This window comes from Sander vitreus, chromosome 18, assembly GCF_031162955.1.
Source record: "Sander vitreus isolate 19-12246 chromosome 18, sanVit1, whole genome shotgun sequence".
Lineage (NCBI taxonomy): Eukaryota > Metazoa > Chordata > Actinopteri > Perciformes > Percidae > Sander > Sander vitreus.
The window spans coordinates 21,540,653-21,567,917 of record NC_135872.1 but is presented as its reverse complement, the minus strand read 5'-3'; the positions used below and the strand labels follow the sequence as shown (position 1 = coordinate 21,567,917).

At 39.4% G+C, this 27,265-nt stretch overlaps 1 protein-coding gene across 2 annotated transcripts; it reads left to right on the top strand.

Moving 5' to 3' along the window:
• Positions 1-19,578: 19,578 nt before the first annotated feature.
• On the top strand, positions 19,579-27,046 carry LOC144533271 (protein FAM177A1-like). 2 transcript variants are annotated; one of them, XM_078274525.1, is made up of 5 exons: positions 19,579-19,710; positions 20,011-20,220; positions 20,936-21,002; positions 24,255-24,352; positions 24,671-27,046. In XM_078274525.1, exons 1-5 carry the CDS (start codon positions 19,642-19,644, stop codon positions 24,881-24,883), a joined length of 657 nt encoding a protein of 218 aa, XP_078130651.1. In that variant the 5' UTR covers positions 19,579-19,641; the 3' UTR covers positions 24,884-27,046. The 2 variants fall into 2 exon arrangements, with proteins under 2 accessions (XP_078130651.1, XP_078130650.1); XM_078274524.1 differs by having other exon boundaries at positions 20,011-20,226.
• The last annotated feature ends 219 nt before the right edge of the window (positions 27,047-27,265 follow it).

Here is a 27,265-nt window from a genome sequence, read left to right as displayed (position 1 = left end):
CCCCCCCCTGTGGGGTCTTTATGCTAAGCTAAGCTAACCGGCTGCTTAACGTAGCTCTGCATTTAATTTACAGAAAGGAGTAGTATTCAGGTGTGTGGAAGGTCCATTATATAGGTTTGAAGCTCATTTTGTTATCACTTATCTGTACAATACTTTGTTTATGTGAATGTCACTAACTTAGAAAAAAACAATAAAGAGATTGGGGGAAAAAAAGGAAGGAGTGGTATTGATCTTCTTATAAAAACTCTTAGCTACTAGGCGAATAGGCTTATTTCCCAAAATGTCAAACTGGTCCTGTAAAGAAAAGTATGTCTGTGTTTTACTGTTTGTTCTGTGTACCAACCATGTTGTTGAACCTAAGCAGCAATATGCAGTACAGGTCATTTTAGAGAGGCATTTCGGAGGAAAGTGGATACCTATTTTGAGCCCATTAATCAGCTGTAAAAGGGCCGTTGATTGGTGTATTACATTTGTGATTTTGCTCAAATGTTTAGTGCAGAGGCTGGGGATTGCAGAAATTACATATAATAGTTGTTTGATGAAGAGGGCAATAATAGCCCTCTTCGCATCCTCTTTAACACCAGCATTTCCCCTTGTATTTATATAGTAATGGCTCTCACAGACGAGTGTCTGTCATCTGTCAGCAGGAAAATTGTGGGTTAAGGAACTACATATGCTGAGCTATGGCCTGCTTATTATCTATTTGTTGTAGAGGAGTTTCCTGAAACATTTATGCACGCCGTCGGTAGTCCCCATCTAAATGCTGAGGGTGAGAGCACAGAGTTACTTTAGAAACTGCTTAGACTGGAAAACAACAGTAGGCTTACCCTTTATATCTTTGGCAGTTCAATCCTAAAATCCCTTAGGGAAGCGCACACCCATTTAAAGGCCGTTAAATGATGATTGATGAGGCATCCTCACAATGAGCGTGCCCCTTTCCACCGCTTTGGAAACAATCTGTTATCCCCAAAACACCAAAAGCCAGGCCACTTTGTTGTATTAGGCCCCCTAATTTTCTTGCATCAAGGGAATGTGAGCCATTAGCCATTTAAGTGACAACAGAAAATTTCAGAGGGCAGGTTGTCCAAAGATGGAAAGTCCTCATTCTAACTGGAGGTCAGAAGGCTGCTAGTTTGTTGTACCCCTCAGGGGGCCTCACACAGCACACTCACATGCTCCCTGTTAAAGATAGCTCTGGAGAACATATGGTCAGGAGGAAATATCAGGGGAAAGGAAATAGCAATTGAACAAGTAGGGTCATGTTGTTTTCTTTTCAGTTCACTGAATCTATTAAGTGTGTGCTGCAATATTAAAAACTATTAGTCAAGATGTTGGCTATTTTGTCTCGTATTTTTGTTCTCGTACCTTTATAGAAAAAGAAATAGCTGTTCAGATTTATTCTATGCATATTTTAGTATCGGCATGTAGCTTTACATCGCATATTATACATGGTTTGATTTTAATGTCGAAGCAGAAGTGACTGTAATCAGTTTCAGCTCTTTTGTTCTATTTTTATCATGAAATTCCATTGGAGCCCATTGAAATTCAAATTTGCTAACATGTTCAGCCACTTCTCTCCCTTTGTTGTCCATTATATCATTTAGAAAGTGTCTGCTAACAAAGGTGTTTCAATGAAAACCAGCTGCAAAGGGATTGATCATGTGGAGATCATCTGCTACATGCATTATTTCTGTTCATGTAATATACTGTACCTTTCACTTACGACATTTGCATACAAAGATCGAATGTTTACCAATCTATATCTGAGTGTAACCAAGGGTTTCTTATATTGTCTAGACTCAGGTACCTTACAGGAGCCTATGGTAGAATGAAGAATTCTGACACAGATAATGTATTTGACTCTGTTGTGCTGACTATAAAATAGTTTAAATAGTTCAAAAACATAATGTCTAAATGTTTAAATGTCTAAAACATTAACAGCTAATATATGTCATAATCACATGCTATCAAATAGTTAAAATAACTGTCTAAACTGTTAAAAATAAGCGATCATGTATGTCATCCTTTTATGTTAACTATTAAATAGCCTAGTTAAACCGCTACGTATTTATTTCTTCTTTGCTTATTGCTAAAACAGCCAATGTCTTTATTGGCCTTATGCTAACTAATAGTTTAACCAGTTAAAATAGCTAATATCTTTATGTTTCAATATGCTAACTAAAAGTTAAACCACTTGAAACAGCCAATGTCTTTCTTTGTCTCATGCTAACTAATAGTGAAACTAGTTAAAACAGCTACTGTCTAAAATGTTTAAAATAGTTAAAACAGCTAATATCTTGATTTATCTTATGCTAACTTATAGTTAAATCAGTTAAAACAGCTAATGTCTTTATGTTTGGTATGCTAACTAATAGTTAAACCAGTTCAAACAGCTAATGTCTTGATTTATCTTATGCTAACTAATAGTTAAACTAGTTAAATCAGCTAATATCTTGATTTATCTTATGCTAACTAATAGTTAAACCAGTTAAATCAGCTAATATCTTGATTTATCTTATGCTAACTAATAGTTAAACCAGTTCAATCAGCTAATATCTTGATTTATCTTATGCTAACTATTAGTTAAACCAGTTAAAAAAGCTAATGTCTGAACTGTTTAAATCAATAAAACTGCTCATTTGACTTTTTGCTTACAGCCAAACCATTTATATTGCCTACTTAAAACAGCTAATGTCTAGTTTAAAACTTGTTAACTAATGTCTTTGTGCCAGTGTCGGTTCCCACATTTTCTTCAAAGTATGTAATGCTTTCAAAATGGCCAAAAAGGGAGGAAATAAATATAGCACTTAAGTTCTATATGTCTAACATAGTTCACCTTGAAATGGAGATGGTTTGGGTTAGATTTGTGCAGAGACAAACATGTGAGAGGTAATGACTTCTTTTCACTAAGACACTCATGCTTCTGAGCACAGAGCATACATTTACTGTACAATGTGTAGTCGTATGCCACTGCATATCATACTTTCACAAATCACAGAAATTGCAGTGCTTTAGAAAGTGGGTGCAACATGCTTCTCCGTCTCTCTACATGCCATGAACCGCTTTTTTCATGTTGTGATAAGCTTGTTTTTCAGTCTTTCTTCTTTCACGGGTAAATGAAACACATGTAACAAAAACTGTTCTGACGGTCAACATGTTTACACTCTGGCAAAACCGTCCTTCATGTGCATTGCTTATCTTGTGTCAATATTACATTTCAAACATTCAACCGAGTTGTTAAGGTGAAAAGAACGATGAGACAGAACGAATGTGAATCACTGATTGAGACAAGTGTGGACTTGCTGCTGCAGAATATACCTGCAAATAGGAGATGAAATCCACAATGGAGATAAATTGTGATCTGACCACAGTCTAGAAGAAAATTGATTGTCGAGTTGGTATTTTCATCCTGCCCTCTGTCATAATACATTTTCCCACTCTGGACTGGTATTGATGCCCATCAGCAAAAGTACAGTATTTGAAAATAAGGGAGAGAAATAGAAATAACCTAAAGGAGACAGTGAGAGATAGACGGAGAATACAGAAGCAGAATGAGAAAGAATTTTACAAGGAGGAAGAATTACCAGGAGAGAGACAAAGACAGAAAAAGAGAGAGAATAGAGAATGTCCCTGCACCCAACAGAAAATCTGTATTCACTTCAGCAGCGAAAAAAACGTAAACCCTTTAAAGGATTTTTTTTCATCAATGCAACTAACACAGAATGCCCTGACTTATCAGACAAGAGCCTGGGCCCTTTGCCCTCACATTACAGATTTCCTACTGAGAGCAAACACGAAAACTCGATCCTTTGTCTCTTCTCTCTCCGGGCCAACAAATCCAACAGAAAAACAAATCATACACAATATAAAAACAATATAACGGCCTATAAAGTTCAGCTGTAATGATTAGCCGATTAAACACTTAGTTGATTGACAGAACAGTTTGGATCATTTCCAGTTTCTAAAATGTGAGGATTTTTCTGCATTGAGTGCTTCTACTTTTATTACTTTAAGTACATTTTCCTGATGATACTTACATACTTTTACTCAAGTAATATTTTCATTGCAGGGCTTTTACTTGTAACAGAGTATTTTTGTGAAAGTGTGGTTTTAGTACTTTTACTAAATAAAGGATGTGAATACTTCCTCCACCACTGCTTAGGATGAACTCGGCAGCCACCCCCTCCCAATCACAAACCCGCTCTCTTCGCTCCCCCCCTCTGTTCTTCCGCCACCTCTACCCTTTCCTGCTCTCTATCCCCATCCTCCCCCTCACCTCTCACCTCCCTTGACCTATTGCTTCCTGAAATGAAGGCCTCGTGCTTCCCCCCCCCCCTTATCCTCACGCAGCTCACATGAGGCTATCCCTTGACCTAAACTCCATGGAGACACTGCCAGTCTGATTATGTGAGATTAGCGACTCCGTCTCTTTTGACTCTCTGTCTACCTCCGTCTGTCAGTCACTGTGCGTATTATCTGTCTATCTGCTTTGTTGAAAGAGAGTAGACTGCAGGGGAGAGAAGGAATCAGGGGGATAAGGGGAGAAGACAATCCCCCCGTTGTGAAGGGCTGACATGACAGCCATTATCGTTGCATGATGGTCAATTAAAACCTCTTTTTTCACTATTTGTGTTGGTGCAGTAGACAGGACCTTCAAAATGTAAGCGAAGTGCTCCCTCTTTAATGACAGTTTACAGAGTAAATTTCTCTTTTTCACAAAGGCTTCCGCCGCACAAAGCCAAAAGTGTCAATTTAGCAGTTGGCCACTACACACTATAAATGAGTTTCATTGTCATCGTGGCGCTGCCTCGACGACAGTTTCAAGAAAGAGTTGGAGAAAAAAAGGAAGCGAAATTGGAGTAAAGTCATTTGACATCACTGTAAAGGTATGGTTTAGAAGGTATACTAGAAACCAGTCTGATCAACAACATTTTTTTGATTTTTGTTTGACAGTTTGAGTTTATTTTTTAATTCAATATAATGCTGCTAAGCCTGGGAGCCGGAACTCAAAGGGATTCACATTAGAGAGAAGTTCCTTCTTTAGTTACCTTTACTATGTCAGGCAGGGATGTATTTTAAATACAAGATGTAATCAAGGAACAAAATCCATGCAACATACTGGTAACCCACTTTTACCTTTATCACAGAATGTGCTCTGCTCTTCTCAGCTTTGATTCAGAGAGAGAGAGAGAGAGAGAGAGCTGCAGACTGACGACACTGACAGTCTTAATGGTAGATCCACATTCTGCCACTAAGGGACTGTATGAAAATGATTGGCATTTCTAAATTTTTCAAAAAAGCAAGACTTCCCCAGCATTTATTATATATTTGTTGGACCCTCCTCTTCAATTAGAAATAAAGACACTATCCTCGTCCAGTATTTCATAATTTCATAAATTTATAATTATAATGTTCATAAATATATTAATGGAAACCATAACAGCTACACTAGTGGCTCTGGGAGACTGTAATTAGGCACAGTGGTGCTTTAAGCTAAATGGTAAGCTCGGCATGCTAACATGCTTACAAAGACGTTGCTAATATGCTGATATTTAGCAAGTATAATGTTTACCATGTTAACCAGCTTAGCTTAGCGTGTTAGCAGGCTAACATTTGTTAGCACTAAACACTAAGTACGTGTGAAAGGTACATGTGAATGTCATTAGCAGGTATTTAGTCGAAACCAAAGTACTGCACACATTTTAATTTTGACCTCAAGATGGCAGTAGATGAAAAGTCAGGGGATCACTAAATTATTACAATTCATGCTGAGGAGAGCATAAAGGTCTGTACCAAATTTTATTGCAATCAATCTAACAGTTATCAAATATCAAACCCCATGCAAAAAAAAAATGTATATAACACATTAACTAGTTCCGCTTTCTGTTATGATGTAGAAATGTAGAAGGGAGAGCTGCTGTAATCTAGCAAAAAATGATGCACTCTCTGGCAAGCCGTTCTAACACTTAACCTGTCATAAACAACACAGGTCTTTCACCCAGGAGACCGGGGTTTGTGTCTTGTTCTTGTCCCGTGTGTTATGACATGCTGCTTTTTGGATGCTTTTATATAGGCCTTAGTGGCCCCCTAATACTGTATCTGAAGTCTCTTTTATATAGACCTTAGTGGTCCCCTAATACTGTATCTGAAGTCTCTTTTATATAGACCTTAGTGGTCTCCTAATACTGTATCTGAAGTCTCTTTTATATAGACCTTAGTGGTCCCCTAATACTGTATCTGAAGTCTCTTTTATATAGACCTTAGTGGTCTCCTAATACTGTATCTGAAGTCTCTTTTATATAGACCTTAGTGGTCCCCTAATACTGTATCTGAAGTCTCTTTTATATAGGCCTTAGTGGTCCCCTAATACTGTATCTGAAATATCTTTTATATAGACCTTAGTGGTCCCCTAATACCGTATCTGAAGTCTCTTTTATATAGGCCTTAGTGGCCCCCTAATACTGTATCTGAAGTCTCTTTCCCGAAATTCAGCCTTGGTGCAGAATTACACAGTCCCTCCAGAAAAATGTGATTATGCAATCGCATAATTCAATGCATAATCAGCCAAAGGCCGCATTTTTTCAAATACGCCGCACTTTCGCCGCATAAATTGCCGATTTCCGCGCAAAATATGCGGGGCTTGCATGATTTCATAATCCCCGCATTTTCGTTGCAAAAAAGTCCCATATATCTTAGCAGAAAGTTGAAAAATGTTGCGTTTACGTCACACAAGAGCAGCCATTTTCCCCTGTTGCCATGGGAACGTTATGAAGTGACGTAATTATGCGACGTGAACATCATCGAAAAGCTGCAAACCCCGCGATGAAGCCACGATGAAACCGCAGTTTTTGCAAGTTCCCGCAATTTCAACGCATAAAATTGCATAAATATGCCGCATATTCCATCGCATTTTTTAAGAAAACGTGCCGCATAATCAAGGATTTTTGCCCACAACAATCACAAAAAAACTTTTTCTGGAAGGACTGATTACAGCCACTACGAGCCAGTCCCACAATGAGCTTTCCTTAGGATGTGCCATTTCTGTGTCTGTAGCTTTAAATGCTATTGAGGAGGAGATGGAGGTGGAGGGTGGGGGTGTGGCCTTGACCAGCTTGCGGCCACGGTTGTAGCTCTATTACCTCATGGGCGGGTCAAATTCTCTGGGTGGGCAAAGCAGAGAAAGGGGAGGTAACCTTTCCCCTTATGACGTCATAAAGGGAAGATTCCAGATCGGCCCATCTGAGTTTTCATTTTCTCAAAGGCAGAGCAGGATACCCAGGGCTCGGTTTACACCTATCCAACAGACCATAAAGTGAAATGTTCATGCCATGGGACCTTTAAACTTCTTTAATCTTTTAACCCCACCCACAACCTTTTCCTAACCCTTAGTGGTTTTACCCTGCACGTTGAAAAATGACACCAAAGGGGTCCTGACCAAGCGTTAGTATTTGACGAGTTGAGAGGGAGAATGTGTTTCCTCTGGAGAGACAATTTTCGATCAGTAATAGTTACTATAAAGATCTATTCTGTTTATCTACTCATATTGGTCCTACCATCTGATTCAATGAGGAGGATAAAGCCCTAAAAAACAGAGACAGTATTGTTGTCTGTACCCTTATGGCCCATGGAAGAATGAAATGAAATATAAAATTGGTGAGAAAAAGTTAAAAGGTCCTCCCCTGCTGTCCCAATCATTTATATTGTAGCAAAAAGGGAAAGTCATTTTCATACAGTCCCTAATCTGCAGGTGATTTTGATAGAGTTGTGCGTTTGTGTTTGCAGGCATACGTGACTGTGCATTTGTGTCAAGAGGGAAGGAAGAAAATGAGACCTGCTGAGAGACACTTTAATAGAGTCAGTCTGTGGAGGGCGCCTTAATAATTCGAGACACTGAAAATGTGATATTGGAATCCAAGGCAAATCCTCCTAAACATTTACAAATCCCCTTAATATCACAAATCAAAGCTTGCATCAAATCATGAGGACTCTCTCTCTCTCTCTCTCTAGTAATTGTTGATTGTAAGGGTGGCATCATATTTGTCACAATTGCTTTTTTAGGAATTAATTACCCCTCCAGATGCATACTGCATACAGCACAGCACTCAACTCAAGGACAGCCACCTGGCATCTGCAATGTGCTGTGAAGAGAGCTGCCTGCTCATCACTGTTTGATCCTGCAAGCGCCAGCAAACCGGTGTTTTATCAGGACGGCTAATTATAGGCAGAGAGGGATGTGGAAACGGCATCCTGCCTCCAGAGGAACGCAGCGTGCCCACACATTCATTTGAACACATACGCATGCTGAGAGGCACACAAGGTTTGGCAAAGGCACTTCGTGTGTGATTAGGGAGTGCACGTGCATCCACACCGAAAGACCTCAGAACTTCCTCTGAGGTTCACCGCCATCCATCTATCACGGGGACAGGACAGCAAAATGACATGGCAAACTGCGCCACCGTGGTGGGTCAGTGACACAAACATTTCTCTGGCCCCAATTTGGGGCCCTTGAACTCTGCCGTCTTTGTTTGTATCCTCCCATAACCCCTGGCTTCTCTATTGTGAGGAGATGTGTGGAGGTTGAGTCTAGTCTGGGGAGATGAACATGTCACTGGACATGTCGGTGGAAGTTGCTCTTGCATGGAGAGGTTATTCGAGTACACTGGGGGTTGAGTTCACTTGCTGTGTTATTTGTTGGAAAAAAAAAGAAGAAGAAAAAAAGCTCAGTCAAAAGAATTGTGTCTTTAGCTATGACGGTAACCAGATGATAAGGATTGTTTGGTATTATTCCTAATGATGAAGTTTTGGGGGCGAATTTTACATAAATTAGAAAACTGTTGCTGGAGTTAAAAGACAATAACAGCAATAATAATACATTTCTAATCACCAATAATTAATAACAGCTTAATGTTTTGCTCATTTTATATTTGCTTTTTATCTAAAATAACAGAGGAAATGAAAAATGAATGTCCTCTAACAAAGGCAAATCATAAAAAAAACAACTCAGCACAGCTGAAAGAACAAATGTTTCAGTTTCCGGACAAAATGTCAGTGAAAACGAGGCTGTGCTGTCATTGGAGTCCAACAAACAAATCCTTGGCACAATTACAGAGATTTGGCAGCTGAATTATCAACTCCAAACCCAGCGCTGGGCATCAGTTCATCCAAACAGAAGACTGTGTCGGCCTTCAGACCATCCATCTTTTCAGGTTCCTCTTTCATTTGCCAATAACTCGGGCACGTTCGTGAGTAATAAGGTCTGTGCAAAGTTAAAATGCAAATAACCGTCCAATTTTGTGTGTACATGTGTGTGTGTGTTGTGTTCTGCTTTCTGTTCAGGAACACTCCCAGCATCTCAAGGATGTCAGCAGACGACGCTAGTCTCGGATGCCGACTTCAGGGCTCGAGTCATAAAACTGCTACTTCTACAGTAAAGCTTCCTCCACCTGCTTAGAACACATTCTTTCCCATGTTTCCTCCACGCCAATTTTCCACCATGTTGCAGAACCCTTCCTTTAAGCCCAGTCACGTCATATAAATTATGATAAGTAATTTTTCGTGGTCATGACAGAGCAGCGTGAGGGGGAACTTGGCTCCTCTCTGCAGCAGAGGCCCCTCCGTAGGGCGTAGTGAGCAGAAGATGGAAACATTGATGTGTGCCATTCATCTTCATGTCAGAGGTGTGTGTGTTGAGTTCTGTTAACTTGTGTGTGTGTGTGTGTATGTGTGATGTATTTTATTAATAGATGTTCTGACAGCGCAGTCGTCTCCCAACCTGTCTGAGGAAGAAGAAGCAGCCTGTTCTGATTTGGGGAGAGCTTAGAAGCTACAGATGTCAGAAACCAGAACAGTGAGTGGTTTGTGAATCTCTTTCTCTCTCTGTCTCCTTCTCTTTTTCCACTCGTCGTCCCTGTTTTATGCATGAGCATGCAGACACAGTGGCAAAGAGATCCACTCGGCATTCCCTAAACAAATATCTCCTATGATCACTGAATGCCTGAGTCGGTTTCCAGCGGGATGTCAGGAGCTGTGGTGTTCTTTCGCAGAGACTTGGCTGGATCCTGAGGTGCCGGTGCACTCCCTTTAACACCTCCCCATGAACCACTCTTCACATTGGCATGCATTGGCTGAATAAATGGATAGATGGAAAGAAAATACGTCACTTTTAAAGCTGGTTCACCTGTTACTCCCGTTATTTCCTTCCAAGCAAGTAAGTAGCATTTAAAAGGCATTTTATTTTATTTTTTAGAATAATTTTCGGTTACACTTTACCTGAAGGTATCTACATAAGAGTGACATGACACTGTAATGAACGTGTCGTAAACATTATAAACAAGTCATAAACGTTTATGACATAAAGCTTCTTTTAGTAAGTGTTATTCGGTTTTTGTCATGACAAGTTATGGTTAGGGTTAGAGTTCATGTGTCATGACTGTGTCATGACAGTGTCATGTGTTCATGACAGTGCCATGTCACTCTTATGTAGATACCTTCAAGTAAAGTGTTACCTAATTTTCTTTTCCTTGTACTGAGTGAGTGCCGGCTGTCTGTCTGTTTTTCTTTTCTTTTTTTTCTATGGTTTCTTCTCTTATTTTGCCTTTTGTATGTGCTTGTCTTTATATTGTTATACTGAAAACTTTGAATAAATAACATTTTTACGGAGTCCGGCGCAGTCCTCACCCCACATTAAACACTACATTACATCACTTCCAGCTAACTTCATGAAGAACAATGAGGGCAAAACAGCATCACCGATGTATATATTCCGCATATTCTCTGGTCCAGCTCAGCTAAAAACACAACACAGCATCCGTCAGCACGTGCGCGTGTGTCGTTCACTACTGAGCCTGTTTGTAGCCGCTAGGCTACCGACAACGCTATCGTCGCTTCACCTCGACTGTCCTGCTGCTGCAGATGTGAACTAACCACAGACAGTTGCCTCGTTCATGGAGTCACAGCAGTGCCATGCTGCAGAATGAAGATAGGGGAAACAATGGATATTTGGCGTTATTTTTGGCATTGAGAAAAATATTCATGTGGATTTGTTATTTTATCATCCTGTTTATGATGTATGTGTATGTTGTGTGTGATGTCTTTAAGCTACTGGGACTTTGAATTTCCCCTTGGGGATCAATAAAGTATCTATCTATCTATCTGTTAATCTAATCTAATCTAATCTAATCAAATCACAAGTCGATTTATAACAAGTAGTTGCAATACTAGTCTCTCCTTACCCCGGACTGTTATTGTTGATTGCTAAAGTTAGCTAAATTAGCATAGTCATAATTACGGATGTTACCCGATAAATTCAGTCTTGTGCCGATGCTCTGACAAGCAGAAGCCCCGCTGTCTATGTCCTGATAACTGTTTAGAAAACAGTTATATAGTTTTATATTTTAGTGAACTCACAAACAGCAAGAATCAGTCTCTTGTTCATTGATTTGTGCTGCGCGTCACTCGCGTAGGGAAAAGTTCAACACAATTCAACTCTTGCAGCGGGCGGGCCTGTGCATGGGACGAGCAAGAACGCCTGTCAGATTGCCTACGCCCCCCCCCCCCCCCCACCCACCTGTTCGCCTCTCATTGAAAATGAATTACGAGGAGCCACAATCGCTCCCCCTGTGAAAAGGCCTTAGAGTTGCAAGTGGTTTAGTACATTAGATTGAAACAGGCAGATTTTTGATATATTTTGCCTTCCTTGTATCTTGTACACTGCATTAATATAATCAATGAGGCATGCATGGATACTGTTTAAGTATATCCAAATCAATCAAATAGATTTTGATGCTGAGTTACTTTGTTTTAGGAACAGTAATAGGGCTAGCTGAGTGTGTAGGAGCACTGTCATCTAGTCCGAAACTATAAGCATGGATGTAAGGACTGAAAGAAACAGATTTATTCTCTGAAAAATGAGAATATCTACTTGCAAATCAAGATCCCAAAATGTATTATTTATGGTGTCTGCACCGTTCGGCTAAACCTGTAAATAATTCCAGCAACCGTTTGGTGTCTCTTTAAAGGATTACACGTTTCACATATATCAAAACATTTCTGTCTGGAACACATTGAATATCTCAAAAAGTCATTGAGCGCTCAGAGCACAGATGAAAAGTATTTGAGTTTGACCTCCGAGAGGTATTTGGTGTTTGAAACTGAAAATATTTCAAGTGCATAAAAAAAAAACCATTTAAATTCAAATTGCACGGTAACGAGTGCCCATAGTCACAACAGGTTTTTCTCGCTTGCAGTACACTGCTTTCTCTGCTTGGAGTGAATATTTTTATCCTTCTTCTTTTGCTCTGTTGATTCACTTGTAATGAGCTTCTTTAATATGCCCATACAAACACAGAAGCGCCTGAGTTAACTGGATGTTTTGGTGTTTGGACTCAGAATGCAAACATGGCAAAATTAATTTCTGTGATAAGCAGTTTTCTTTAGGGGGGGGGGTGGATAAGAGCAGATAAACACCTTGGTGATTCAGAGGTGGTGATTAGAATACATAGAGGATTGTTATTTCAGCCTAAAACTAGGTGTTGATGAATACGCGCGCGCACACACACACACACGCACACTTGTTAATACACGCACAATTGGGAGAGGTATGATTCATGCTTCTGAAATAAGCTCCAGATAAAACACCACATGCATCATGGTAGATTGGTTTTTTTTCTGCATCATTTATGCCCTATTAACAATTCAAATGTGTCTGCTGCAGCAGACATGCCACCAAACTGTAAAAGGCGTAAAAAACAAACAAACTGATTGATACTTTTGTGTCCCTTTTCTAGCTCCCCATTCTGCTATGGTTACATTTGCTGACAAAATCCCCCCCCCCAAAAGCAGAGTAAGCAATGAAAGCCTTTTATCAGCACAGCTGGTGCCCAAATATCCCGTGAAATGGTAATATTCTCTCCCTCTCTCTTGCTGAAGAGATGCCACCATATTTCCTTTGTGTGGCTGTAATGCAGGAAGTTGGTGCCTACCTTGAAGGTTCCTGCTGCTTGTCGCATGCTACTCTGATGTTTTAAAGGCTCTTTGAATTCACACGACTCCTTCATTTTGCATGTTGAAATGTTTAAATTAGTTAGCTGAAACCCTTCCCTGAACAGTGATTTCTCCACAGTGTAGTGTACGTGAGATTGTCTGCATTTAAAGCATTTGGAGGATAATGTCTTTCTTTTTAGTCTTTCTAAAATAAAAAATGCATGAGAAAAAGGAGTAAACAGTGTGGTTATCTGCTCTAACACAAACTGCATTTTTTTAGCATTTCCGGCTAACTTTTACAGGTGGTACAGTTAGCCAGTGTTACTTCTGAAGCCAAAGAGCATTTAACATAGTTAGTTAGTGGGGTTATAGATTGTGTTTAAAAAAAGAAAAGGCCAGTTCAGGACATCCACTGTGTAGTGTTTCTCTACCGTGGTGAAGTTTTTCCTGGATGCTCTAAGTTTATTGTGTTATTAACAGCCGCGTTTTTCACTCCCACGTCTCACGCAACAGATGCACTCTCATTTGAATCAATACAGCCGTCTGCACAGGCTCCATCAGGCTCACATCTCAGCCCCGTCTCAGTCCTGTTTACAGGCGTAAACGCTTCAAGTCTATTTTTCGGGCAATACACGCTTAAATGTTAGTTTGATGCCCAGTAAAAACGGCTGAATAAATATATTTCCCTACACTTTTCACAGTTCCGTAACCTTTTAGACTTGTAACCTCCAGCTTGCGTGACCCTGAACCCCCGCACTCTTGAATATGAATGGGCACGGGGAATTTAACCAGAATACAGCATATAAAATCTGCTTGGAAATATTGGATAGGACAGAACAACATTTTGCTAAATAAAACACATCACATTCATAATTAATTTCACTTCTTTTTAGTTTCAACAAATTGTGTATCCAAATACAATACACATTTGCTATGGGCTCTTAAGGCAAACGTTTGGATAGTCATCATGGAAACATGAATTGGTCATGTGACAAGGGCTGGGAAGAATTTTTTTCACAGAACCGTATAAAAAAATAAGTGCAATACACTTGCAATCATATTTCAGGGGGGGCGGGTGCCACCCCGGGCCATCTTAGACCCACCCCTGACATTAGCTTAATTAGCTAGCTAGCTACAGCTGAAAAAGTCTGTGGGCATTGTTGCTAGCAAGAAATGAGGAAGGCTCCTTTTGTCTACCGCTGTCTGAAGTTATGGACACACTGTTTAAAACATGATGTGGTAAATCTGCCATTACCACTGGAAAGTGCATTATGTGCCATGTGAGAATAGACGCTAACCCTGCAAAAGTAATAGTGTGTAAATGGGCACTGCATTGCGCTCCCGCAGATTTAAGCCAATTGCATGTATGAGTTTGATTGTCTGTCCTTCTTTTAATGCCTTTTCAAAAATGAAAAAAATATATAAGACTTATATATAATATATATTTCTCAAACATAAATCTTGTGTTTGATTAGTACTATATCCAGTGGACAAGAGGGGGTTCAACTACATGAAAAGTAACATCAACATTCAATAATTCAGCTATTCAATGTGACTAGCCTTGAGCTAAAGCTCAAAGAGAGCACAATAACTGCTGCGCATGTCTGTGCTAAGACTTTTGTGACAGTGTGTGAGGAGCTAAGGCATGTTAATCAGTCAGTCTATTTGACTAATGTTTCAAAAGTGAAGGCAATGGGGGTTCAAGGCAGAAAGAAATAAAGTATGAGCAAGGCTCTTGTCTTTTTTTCCGAGAAGAGTCTGCTGTGGTGTCTTTATGACCATTGAGTCTATTTATTACTTATGCGAAATGTATATTTCGCAACAGATCTTTGTGCTGATTCACCGCCTCTCAAAGCCCTCCCATGTCTGTCCCCGTGTTTTGCAGAGCTGTTAATGCTACTACAGTCTTAGTGAAGAGTGTGTTACGAGGCCATATAGGCCTATAACTATCTGGAAGCAATGGGCCAGTGAGAGGGATGATTCACATCGACTGCAGAGCTCATATCACTCGGGGTGTAAAAGGGACAACGCCAGAAGGGAGCAAACACAAAAATGTATGCCATCATTAAAAGCTGGTAGAGTGCTCTGCTTAGCATGAAGCAGAGACACGCACAACGCACACATTGGGCAAAAGTACACGTTATGCAAAAAACGCAGACATAATAGTGCACGCACAATTTGCAGAGACACCTGACTAAACTTTGCTCAAAGTTTAGGGATAATTGCTCTGTGCAGTCTTTATATTTGCACCCATACCTCAGTCACTCAAAAGCCAATTATTTTTTTAAACCAATTTCATTATATGCTCTTATCCAGTCTGGGCAGTCAAACCAGTAGGCCTTTATTGAAACACGAACGACTTTGTGCCAAAGCCAGAGAAGGTGAACCCATCCACAAACCCAGTTACTACTTCGGCTGCTTTTTTACGCCTTATTTGGTGCAGCTGAATCAAATCCTGGACCGTTTACCCGCTTGGCTTTGGCTCCCGTCAGGAGTGGAGAATGCTCCAATCAAATCAAATCTGCATGTAACAACAGCTCCCAGGCCAGCCTGACAAAGGTGATTTCACGCCACTTTCAAATGAATCCCAGAAAGGGCAATTTAAGGTGAGAATCTAATCAAAAAAATGCTCTCTTACAAAACCCATAATAAACTTGATTTACTGATTCTTTTTTTTTTGTGGCCGCTGTAATTTCCCTACACCTGTCCAAATGCCTCCCAGGCCATCAATTTGTAGTTTTGAAATAACAAATACCTGCCAAATAGTAACTATGTGTATGCCCTTGATTTTAGTCATAGTACTTCATGGAAATACATTTGTTTTTAGTGGCTACAGCTAGTGTGTGAACAGCCGTAATACATAAAATCCATTTAATAACACAATAACAGATTGCTGCTCCTCAAAGTTCAATAACTTGCAGCATCAAGTGAGCAGTAACCTTTTGCTAAGACACAACAGATGCATCCCAGTGCTTGTGATTTTACCCTTTTGAGAAATCCATTCTTTTTGACAGCTCAAGATTAATAATGTTTTATCCAATAAACAGCTGACCTGAGCAATCGTGTGACTGATTACAAATAGCCTGCTTAAATGCGGCTGTCAGCTGTTAATGGGAAAATAGACTGAGCCAATGAAAAACGGAAACACAATTTCATATTTGGACCAATCCAAACACACTAGGTGAGCAGAGGTAAGCTGTAAATTCTGGGAGAGAATGCAAATATAGGCTATATGCATAGAATAACCACAGTAATGGATGAACTGATAAGATTCAGGGATATTCTGGAGATGTGGAAGCATATTTTGGCTCGTAACTAATACAACTGCTTAAAAATTTATCTGATTTCCTTATGCACCCCAGGCAAACATTGTGTGATAGGCCCCAAATGAGGCTTACATGCATTTCTAATGGGGTGACTCCAGCTTTAACATCTGATGGCATCGGAGGTCTGAGAGAGTGGCCTCCAGTAAATTCTTCCTGTTGAAGATACTTTGCAGCTCTCCAGGGTGAGAGTGGGTAACTAAAGTGTGATAATTGATTATAGACTGCTTTCTGCTGGTGGATGGTATAATTTCGGATTCAGACCCAAACCATTCACTGCCCACTCAGAGACACAGCAGCCTCAGAGGAGTGAGATGGATCTTGACTGACATCTAGTGGTGTCAGTCAGGTGAAAGAAATATTAAGATTCTTCTATAAAGTAGAAATACCTCAATGTAAAAGTACATCCTTACAAGTAAAAGTCCCTCAATCAAAGTCTTACTAAAGTAAAAATACAGAAGAATAATCAGCAAAAGCACTTAAAGTACAAAAATAAAAAATACTTTTACTTCCCTAATTATATCATGTGGACCCTTTTATATTTATTGTAGGATTATTATCACTAATGCATTCATCTGGGAGCAGCATTTCTGTTAGTTGGAGCTGCTTTGAACTGCTACTTAATAAAGGTGGCGGGCTGTTTAATCTGCAAGAATGTATGTTTTGTTCATCAACTTCTTTATTAAATACTGTATTGGAAGAATGTTTGTGTCTCAAAATAAAAAATGATGAGGCACTGCCAGCACACTAGAATTACTGGTATATAAAAGTATAGATTTTAGAAAAATACAAGTTTATTTGTGTTAAAAACAGTGTGAACTATACCTTCCAAACTGCTACTTTTATAGAAAAATGTAATTTAAAGTTGATAAGGGAGGGACCAAAAGCATAATATTTGAGCACAATATTCTGCAAATAATGAAAAAAAACTATAGTAACTTTCTTTCAGATAATTGAATGGAGTAGAAGTATGTAGCATGAAATGAAAATAATCAAGTACAAGTACCTAAAAAATGTACTTAAGTACATTACATAGTAAATGTACTTAATTATGTTCCACCACTGTGATGCTGAAACCATTGATGGATTATGAGACCATGGACTCCTGGCCACATACACGTAAAAATCCCCAATTATCTGCCAGAGACACAATAAATAAATCTCAGATTAGACTCACCATCATCAAATGTAACTGAGACATCGCTACTCTTGACTGAGCTCTGTGACTTTCCTACAAGAACTGTTAATAGCAGTCACTTTAAACAGAAATACAGATTTTGGGGTGCCCTAACTCTGTAGGCCCATGAGCCTGTGCCACATAGATTAGATTAGATTGGCTTCATTGTCCACCTCAGTGGAAATTTGTCTTTGGCTTCTCCCAACTACAGCGTGGGTACTAAAGGTACTAAAAAACACATAACACAACACACATTTAAAACATACAAATATACAATAGTGCATATGTGCAGGTAGGAGCAAATAAGTTATGTAAATAATAAAAGATCACACATCTTAAATTATAAATAATAAAATAAAAAGTGCTCCCTGATGCAGTCGTAATGTTGTTTCTCTGACTTGCCAATCACACCACTTGCAATGAACAACAAACACTTTTGGAGAGCTTGTTTTTGCTCTTTGCACCCAAAAATACCGTACCATGCTGTTATGTTAAATGGTCAAACGCTTTCAACCAGGCGTCTGGATGCTTTTTCAAGTATGTGTCGGCTAATGACAAAGCTACTCAGCTTCCTGATTAAAAACGATCCCAGATTGGCTCTCATAAAAATGCTCTCCGAGGTTTCAATAAAACTGAGGGTCTGATCAATGATTGTTCCGAAGTACTTAAAATGTTCTTCTTCTCCCCCAGGTTGGTTATTGAGTATGAGGGGGAGGATGTTACTGGTACTTAGGTTTTGTTTGTGTTATAAATTCTTTTAATTTTGGCCACATTCATTTCCAGTTTACTTGCCTTACACCAGTCCTGAAGTACAGTGACCCAGCTAAAGTAAGCCTCCTCATTCATGTACAGTATAGCATTGTCTTCCAGGAGAAAACCAACAATGCCATATCATCATCAAATTTGAACAGCTTGACATTATTGCTTGGAAAAGACATTTCATTGGTGTAAATGGAAACAGCAGAGGTGACAACGCATTGCTGTACATGTTTTAAGAGTGTTTTTTTCGTGCTTGACTTTCTGTCTGGGAGGTGATGAATGACATAATCTAACCTTCCAAGAAGAGGCCGGCTAACTGCCTTGTATGCGTCCAGGATGCAAGTGGGCCCATTCAGTACACCCATAGCTGAAACATAGCTTTATATTTTTTTTAAACCCTTTCATAAATGTGGATATGTCCTGTTCAGTTATTTTAATTTAGGTTTTACTGCAATATGTTTTGGTGTTTTCTTCCTACACTGTAAATAGAAATTCACAAAACCCACAAGTTCGGAATACAGGCCTTTTTCACAGCAGACATTCACAGGTGTGTTAAACTTACTAATAACATTAATGATGTCCCAGTAAGCCATAAAAAGGTCGATTGCAAGAATATATTACTAATATTGTACTAAAACCACAATGACAAAATATAGGCTAAATAAAAATAAGAAATACAATTTACAGGAAGAAACACCATACTACAATACAGGCACTTTTTAGAGAGGGAATTCCAACAATTATAGAAATGCAACAACAAAAAAGTAACCATTTTGGTTTTCCTTTTAAACTAAAACTTGCTAGCTTACCCCTGAGTAGCCTATTACTTTTGTCTTTATTGAAATAACAATATTCAGCAATAGTATATGGTGCGTTATTGTAGCCTACACACAAACATATTTTCAATTTACACGAAAACATAGATACGTGCTTAAAATTAAATAAATAAAAACTAGCCTGAAGTTACGTTTTTTAAACGGATTATGACGACTCACCAAACAACTCTTAGCTACGCACTTTTTATTTTTTCGATAATATGAATCACCTATTTAAGCTAACATTGCCATTTGGGATTCAAATATTTCAAGACTTAAATAAGAAATATGTGTACGTTTTGTGTATGTGAAATGTAGACATGCACATTAACAATAATAGGGTTTTAAAAAAACAAACAAAGAGTACTGCATACAGATTTCGCTTTATTTCTTCTGTTGCACTGCTACTAGAATCAATACTCTGCAGCGGAGCCTAATATATTTCTATGGACGTTACGTACTATGGATGTATTAAGAGAACGTACCGGGGTATGGTGCGCGGCTCTTCCGGGTACGGTGCGGAGCGGTACGGAGGAGAGGCGTTGTTGTGGGCGCAGCATCCAGAGATACAAAGAAGACGGCGACAATGGCCGAAATATCACTGTATCTCACTAACGTTAATGTGTCGATAGGACAGACCATGAATGCGGCGCAGGTCGGTAAACAGCTTTCTCTTTTATATTCACCACGTTACCCTTTTGTTTTACTGAATGTAGCTAATGATGTATCCCAGCTCCTGTAGCTTGTTGTCACTTGTCAGCTGTGTCATGTCGGTCTACTTGGTCACGATATTACGCTAGAAATAGATTCATTATTTTTTTTGAATTTTTCATCAAGTTATTCCAAGCCCCGCAACACAGTTTTTATCCCACCGTGAGGCTGCATTGACTAACTGACTCCCTTAGAAAATAGTCCTATAATAACACACACACTTGTGATTGTGATGTCTTCCCAGATTCAGAGCCCTAACCTGACCAGAGGCTTTGAGAGTGTGGAGCTGGGGGAGCTGAAAGAGAGAGAGGAACAGGAGAAGAGGGAGAAGGTACCTCGCAGGATCATCCATTTCTCCAGCGGGGAGACCATGGAGGAGTACAGCACCGACGAGGAGGAGGGAGAGGACAAGGAGCCGGAGAGGAAAGACCTGCTGTCCTCCCCGGTCGAACCGGTGAGGGTGAGGAACGCTGGAGGGACCGGGGGAGTCATGTGTGTGGGGGTACAAGGAGCTAAATGAGGACAAGGGGTATGATGGAGGCAGTGGTGGAATGTAACTAAGTACATTTAATCAAGTACTCTACTTAAGTACATATTTGAGGTACTTTACTTTAATGCCACTTTCTACTTCTACTCCACTACATTTCAGAGGGAAATATTGTACTTTTTACTACATTAATCTGACAGCTTTAGTTACTTTACAAATTAAGATTGTTGCACACAAAACACATACATAGTAGTTTATAAAATATATTTTATTACAACTTAAACTACCCAACAATTTAACGACCTACAACTACAGCTGAAATGATTGGCCGATTAAACACAGAACTGTTTTGATCGTTTCCGGTTTCTTAAATGTGATGATATTTCTGCATTGAGTACTTTTACTTTTAATACTTTAAGTACATTTTCCTGCTGATATGTACATACTTTTATTTCAGTAACATTTTCAATGCAGGACTTTTACTTGTAACAGAGTATTTTTTTTTACAGTGTGGTATTAGTACTATTACTTAAGTGAAGGATCTGAATACTTCTTCCACCACTGGATGGAAGAAAGGCAATGTGTGTGTGAGTGTGTGTAACACGGAATTTGTGTTTACATAAATTTAGTATATGACAAAAATTCAAAAGTGTCCTCTTGGCTCTACATTTTTGTGTTGCAGTCAAAGTTGACCTGGGGTCCATACTTCTGGTTTCACATGTGGAGAGCTGCCACATCCACCATCTCAGGTTTGTAAACATTACTTTTTTTTTTTCCAACCTGATGGACCCTGGGCCGGGCTCATGAAGCATGATTGTCTATCTTTGAGCTTGACTCAAGTTTTCCGGTATCATAAGGCCAGGGTCGCAACCTGGGTAGATCACCATTGCTGAGTTTCCGTTGCCTGGTAATTACCGGTCATTGCCGGTAATGACCGGTCATAGTTTAACGGCGGAAAAAAGGGTCCTTTCCGCTGCCTCAAAATAGCAATATGCCAAGAATGCACCTGAACACATAGTGATTTTCATATATTTTCTTCTACAATGTTCAAAACAATGAACAATCCTGTTTTTGTCATTTAAAAAATGACTGTAGACTGTACTGATGCGATAGAGGAAAAAACTACATGTCGGGTTCTTGCTCTGATTGAATACAGAAGCATAGGCCACCATAGATTTACAAACTACAAATGGCTACAAGCAAGCGGGAAAGTCAAAGCCCAAGCCATGACGAAACAGGGAAATATTGCGAATTACTAAAACCAAACAGTGGCCAGTCTAAGGTGAATTAAGCCAAGAAATTGCCAGCGAGGACAAATTGGCACCAGCTACAGCCCCTCTCATTAACGTTAATGACACAAATGCACATCCAGATGCCATATATGATGACAGTTCTCCTCGGTTACGGAGGTTTGACTTTCTAAACAGCCGGTGGTGCTTATTGGGATTTTACGGTGAAATCTATCCGTTGTAGGTCAAACTGGCCAAAGCAGCCTGCGTGATTCCCATCTCCAGTGTGCCAGCAGAGAGAGGCTTCTCCCTGCAGATCCGCATCAAAACAGCGCAGCGAAGTCACACTGGGGAAGGCAGAGGCTTACGTATGCGCGTCGCAAGTTGCAAAAGGACACTTTTTTTACAATTATTTTGATTCAAGTCGGCACTTTATAATTTTATGACCGGAACTTTTCCCCTTTACAAACTTTGAAACTTTACAGGTCACATGACCGGCACCATTTTTTTTCTAGTGGAAACACTACGCCATGGCAACCTATGCTGCACAGCTAACCTGCACCGGAGCGGGTTAACTTCACAGGATCAGATCAAAACTTGTCGACAGGTCGAATACTGATCACGACATGGACAAAATGACTGATTTCACAATAGAGTGACAAGTAATAAAAAGCACTAGAGGCAACAGTTTGCCTAGCATGATAATTATATTACAGATGAAGAAAAAAATGTCACACAGCCATGTGCCCACATTGGTTTTAAAGCAGGGCTTCTAACAAACAGAGAGATTGTACCTAAACAGTCTACTGAATGTCGATTAAAGCTGCATGCTAATTGCACACTCTGCACACTAATGCTAATTAGCTCAGTCTATTATAAATGCAACATTTCAGTCACATAGACCTTATCAGGCATTCATTTCTTTGCCTTAGTACTTTTCCTCTTTGCTTTTGCAGGAAGCCTTACTTTACTTTAAACCCTTTTTAAAGGTATCACTTATTCATATTAATGTATTCATCATAAGATTAAAAAAACACAAACGTCACTATGTAAAGAAAATGGATTATCTGATTTTCTATTTATGGATAGCCAATTTATTTTACATGCTCATTTTAGATTACTGATCGAGATGATCAGCCTTACTTTTAATATTTGGATTTAAGCTCAGAAAGAGCCAGACTAATTTCATTTGCTTTGTGTTACAGGCCCTGAGTTCATGAAGATGTGTACACATTTCTTATGTTAAAGACAATGCTAAAACTCAGAGATTTTTTCTTTTTTTTTTTAATGTCTTACCAATCTTTTTATATGATATATTATTTTACTGAACCTGTCTATATTTTGAAAAAGAAAATCTGAATAATTGATGCTGCTGACATTAAACCCAGCATTTGTGAAGCTAGCAGAGGATTGGAACAAATAATTGATATGCAATATCTTACAAAGATTAAATGGTACTTAGTTTTTTATATAAACTTAGCACAAAAAGTAAGGAAATTTGTGTTTGGTAGATTATTTCTCTGTGGTAACAATGCTTTTTGGCAATGAATCTTATACCGTTGGAAAGCCTGTTTAGTTCCCTTTCAAATGGTGCCCCATTTGTAAGGAACATGCATTTGTGGGATGAGCAGCAGCGAGTATGTGGGTTGCGCCCATGAAAAATGTGCCTTCTCTGCCAATGCCAAACAGCTTATTCTGCCATTGACTCGTTTGGTGTTTGGTGGATTGAAATTTGAAGTTTGAAGAAACAAGACATATTGGCAATTGAACAATGTATTCATTTCACAAACAGGAGCCTCAGTAGCGTGTGGAAGAACTGCTTAGACTTAGATTTAGACTTCTCTTTATTGATCCTTTTGGGATGACTCCCGCAACGAAATTAGATTTCCAGCAGCAGATTTAAGCAGCTTACAAAACACTCTTTAAATAAAGAGGTTTTTTTTTTTAAATACAGTATAAGAATAACAATAACAATAAACTTTTAGCTAAATATTTTTTACAAAAAGTAAACAAACAGTAAACAACAATAAACTACAGATAAATAAAGAGAATATATATAGCTATATAGGACTGTGTATGGTATTGTGTTATTATACAGTTAATAAGTAAAAGACATTTAGCATAAATTAGTAGTTAAGAGCAGTTTGACTGCTGTGGGATGGCATCTCATTCTTCAACCAGCATTTGTCGCAAGTCAGCCACCGTAGTTGTGTTGGTCAATCTGGCACGAACAGCACGCCCAAGCTGATCCCACAAGTGTTCAATGGGGTTGAGGTCAGGACTGCTGGTTGAAGAATGGGATGCCATCCCACAGCAGTGTGTGACCAGCATGAGGAGGAGGTGCCAGGAGGTGTCAATGGCAGAATAAGCTGTTTGGCATTGGCAGAGAAGGCACATTTTTCATGGGCGCAACCCACATCATCAGCGCTGCTGCTCATCCCACAAATGCATGTTCCTTACAAATGGGGCACCATTTGAAAGGGAACTAAACAGGCTTTCCAACGGTATAAGATTTATTGCCAAAAAGCATTGTTACCACAGAGAAATAATCTACCAAACACAAATTTCCTTACTTTTTGTGCTAAGTTTATATATTTATATATATATATATTGCTTAATTCATAATGGAAAGAATTGTAGTAATTGATAAGTCCAAACAGGGTGCTGCATCATTAGTTACTTTATTATTATTATATTATTATTATTATTATACTTTGTAGAATTGTATTTTATCTTCTTCTGATTACATTTCTCTTTATTATTACTTTCCAGCCTGCGACTACCTGGGGGAGAGGATGGCCTCCCTGTTCGGGATAACGTCAGCCAAATATCAGTACGCTATTGATGAATACTACAGGATGAAGAAAGAGGTATGCTGCACTGACGTTCTGTACGTATGAATCCATTAGGGCTGTACCATTTTTTTGGCTGAGATGGACGACATAGCGCTGCATAAATTAACCAGGTGCTAGCGGACATTTAGCAAGCAGTTTAATCCTGACAAAACACCACAGTGAATTTCAGCCTGCATGCACGTTTAAAAAAAAACAACAACGAATATTCGAATCCCAAAATTGAAAATCGAATACCCACCCATCTAACGAATATTCGGATCCAGCCCTAGAATCCATGTTCATGTGATTTTTATTTGCCAGCTGATGTAATTCCTTCTGGTGTCTCCGTGTCAGAGGGAGGAAGAGAAAGAGGAAAACCGCCTGTCAGAAGAAGCAGAGCGATCCTTTGACCAGCTGCAGTCTCAGGAAGATGAAGACGAACCAATCGCCATGACGGAGCAGCGGGACGTGGCCGCTGCGCTCCCCGATGTGACCTATCAGATCGAGAATGAAAATCAGGCACCTTCGAGCACCATCAGAGTACCTGCTATCGTCACGGCGACCTAACTAACCCTAGAAATGGACGTTTGCGCTTTTAATGTCCGTCTGTTTGTTAAAGAAGGAACACCGTCTTGTTTCACCAAGCACTGTTTGGTTTGTGTGCTACACGGCTTCAGATGGGCAGTGCTGCTGTATTGTGGTTGTCTGGCGAGGACAGTAGTGGTGGAGGTGCTCCACTAAAAAGTCCCTTTGCAACGGTGTAACAATTGATAAAAGTAATACTGGATAATAGGGATGTAAGGATGCATCGTGAATCGGTTAAAAATCGATATTAAATGTGTAAAGATTACCACCGGTTGAGATCAAAAATGAATCGCGATGCAATTTTGAAACGGCCTAGGGCGTAATCCACTTTGATCTCACTTTTTTGACTTCAGACGTCACTACGTCTCCTTAGTTTATTTATTTGAAGAGATTTTTATTTATTCATTGAGTTATTTTGATGTGGGATTATTAAGATAATTTTTTGGGCTTTTCCGCCTTTTAATCGATAGGACAGCTAGGTGAGAAAGGAGGGGGGGGGGGGGAAGACATGCAGGAAATCGTCACAGGTCGGATTTGAACCCTGGACCTCTGCGTCAAGGCATAAACCTCTATGTTTATGTGTGCCTGCTCTACCCACTGAGCCAACCCGGCCACTTAAAAATCCTTTTTTTTTTAATCTTTGTTATTTAAGATAAGACTTTTGATAAGAGGACACGTGTTGTTTTGCACAATTTATATGACATAATATTTCTCAGTCATTTGTCTGCAGCTCATTCTGTTAAAAAATCGTAAAAACATGGTATCGTGAACTTAAAAACGTGAGTTGAGTGTATCGTTACATCCCTACTGGATAATGGAGCAACATATTCTGGATGCATTGAGTCATGTGTGTGTTGTGAGTCAGAAAATGTTATGTTATGTGCCAATTTATCTGCCGATGTATGATTTTGTTTCCATAATTAGCTCGTTTAGAACGAGAGTTCTCCATTTTGGTTAGTTGTTACATTATCCAGCAGCTATTGCGTTATCAGTTGCTACGGCAGCCTCCACAATATGACCGTCTGCTGTGGAGTGAAGGTGACATGTTGCTCCCCTGTGCCTCTGATTGACCAGACACTGTGCCTAAATCACCAATACAGCCAAGTCAGTGACAGATCTGGACAAAGCATACATATTTGAAAATGATTTCAAGTGTTTGAAGATGTAAAATAACCTTTGTTTCAGTGAGTACACACAGCCTTTGGATAAACAACAGCTGTTTTTGTCCAGATCTGGTCAAAGTGGTGCAATCTCGATACACCTGGCTGCACCAAAGAGCTAGCCACTTGCACACTCCCTCCCATGTTAATTTGCTCTCTGTGTTTTTTGTATTAATGCTTATTAAGCTTGTATTGCACTCAATGTCTGTGTGGAAGCACTGAGCAGTAAGTCTCGTGGTCTCCGTGGACCACGAGACTTACTGGCAGAAAAACAACAATGAAAACGGGTCGAGGTGTTCTACTATGGATGTGGTTTGTCAGCCTTTGATAATGACAGGGAGCATTGTTACACTAAGCACTGCATTCTCATGACGGGTTCATATGATATCGCACGAAAACTTATGCACACCTATTCGTATGATGTCCTACGAAATTAGGAGACCGCTGGCTGGTCACGTGAGCCACATACCGACAGCAACAACAGTTAAGTTTAGGCACTAAAATGACTAGCTAAGATTAGAAAAAAGTTTGTGGTTTGGATTAAAACACCGGTCCCCTTAAATAGTACTCCTGGACAAGTTTCCTGAGTGAAAGTCTTGTGTTTTCCCCTTAACTTCTTCTGGGACACGAACTCTGCTTTCCCTTAAAACTGTGTTTTATGACCCCACCCATCTTCCTTGACCTCCTCCCTACACGGCTCTTATACAGCGGCAGTCAGTGTGGTGCATACAGCAACAAATACGTTGAATACATACGAATTACAGTGCATTACTTTTCGTAGCTATATGTACTAATGGTTCCTGAGAACAACCCACTCTAAGTCTGTATAAAGACATGCAAACTTACATTTTTAACTGTTTTTAGTACATTTTTTTATATTTATGTATTTATTTTACTGAACTGACTAATTTAAGCATATTTTCTATTAATTTAGTAAGTAACACTGTAATGAACTGTTAATAAAATCATAGTTATTGTCTTCATACTCTGTCTCTTGGTCAAACATTTTATTTTAAAGTGTTTTGTGCACGTTATAGGTTTACAAAATGAAAAAGCCCAAAGTCCATCCCAAAGGGACTTACCATCTCCAACAGAAAACACTGTTCACAAACTGCTCCAAACAGCTCTATTGTAGTCCAGCCTTCACTTCCGTGACCAACGTGGTCACTTTGTAACACACGTTATAATGCTCGCCTAGCTGCTA

Coding starts and splice junctions, on each gene's coding strand:
- LOC144533271 (XM_078274524.1), top strand. CDS start 19,642: ATGGCCGAAATATCACTGTATCTCACTAACGTTAATGTGTCGATAGGA. Junction 19,711..20,010: donor AGACCATGAATGCGGCGCAG/GTCGGTAAACAG, acceptor ATGTCTTCCCAG/ATTCAGAGCCCTAACCTGAC. Junction 21,003..24,254: donor TGCCACATCCACCATCTCAG/GTTTGTAAACAT, acceptor ATTACTTTCCAG/CCTGCGACTACCTGGGGGAG.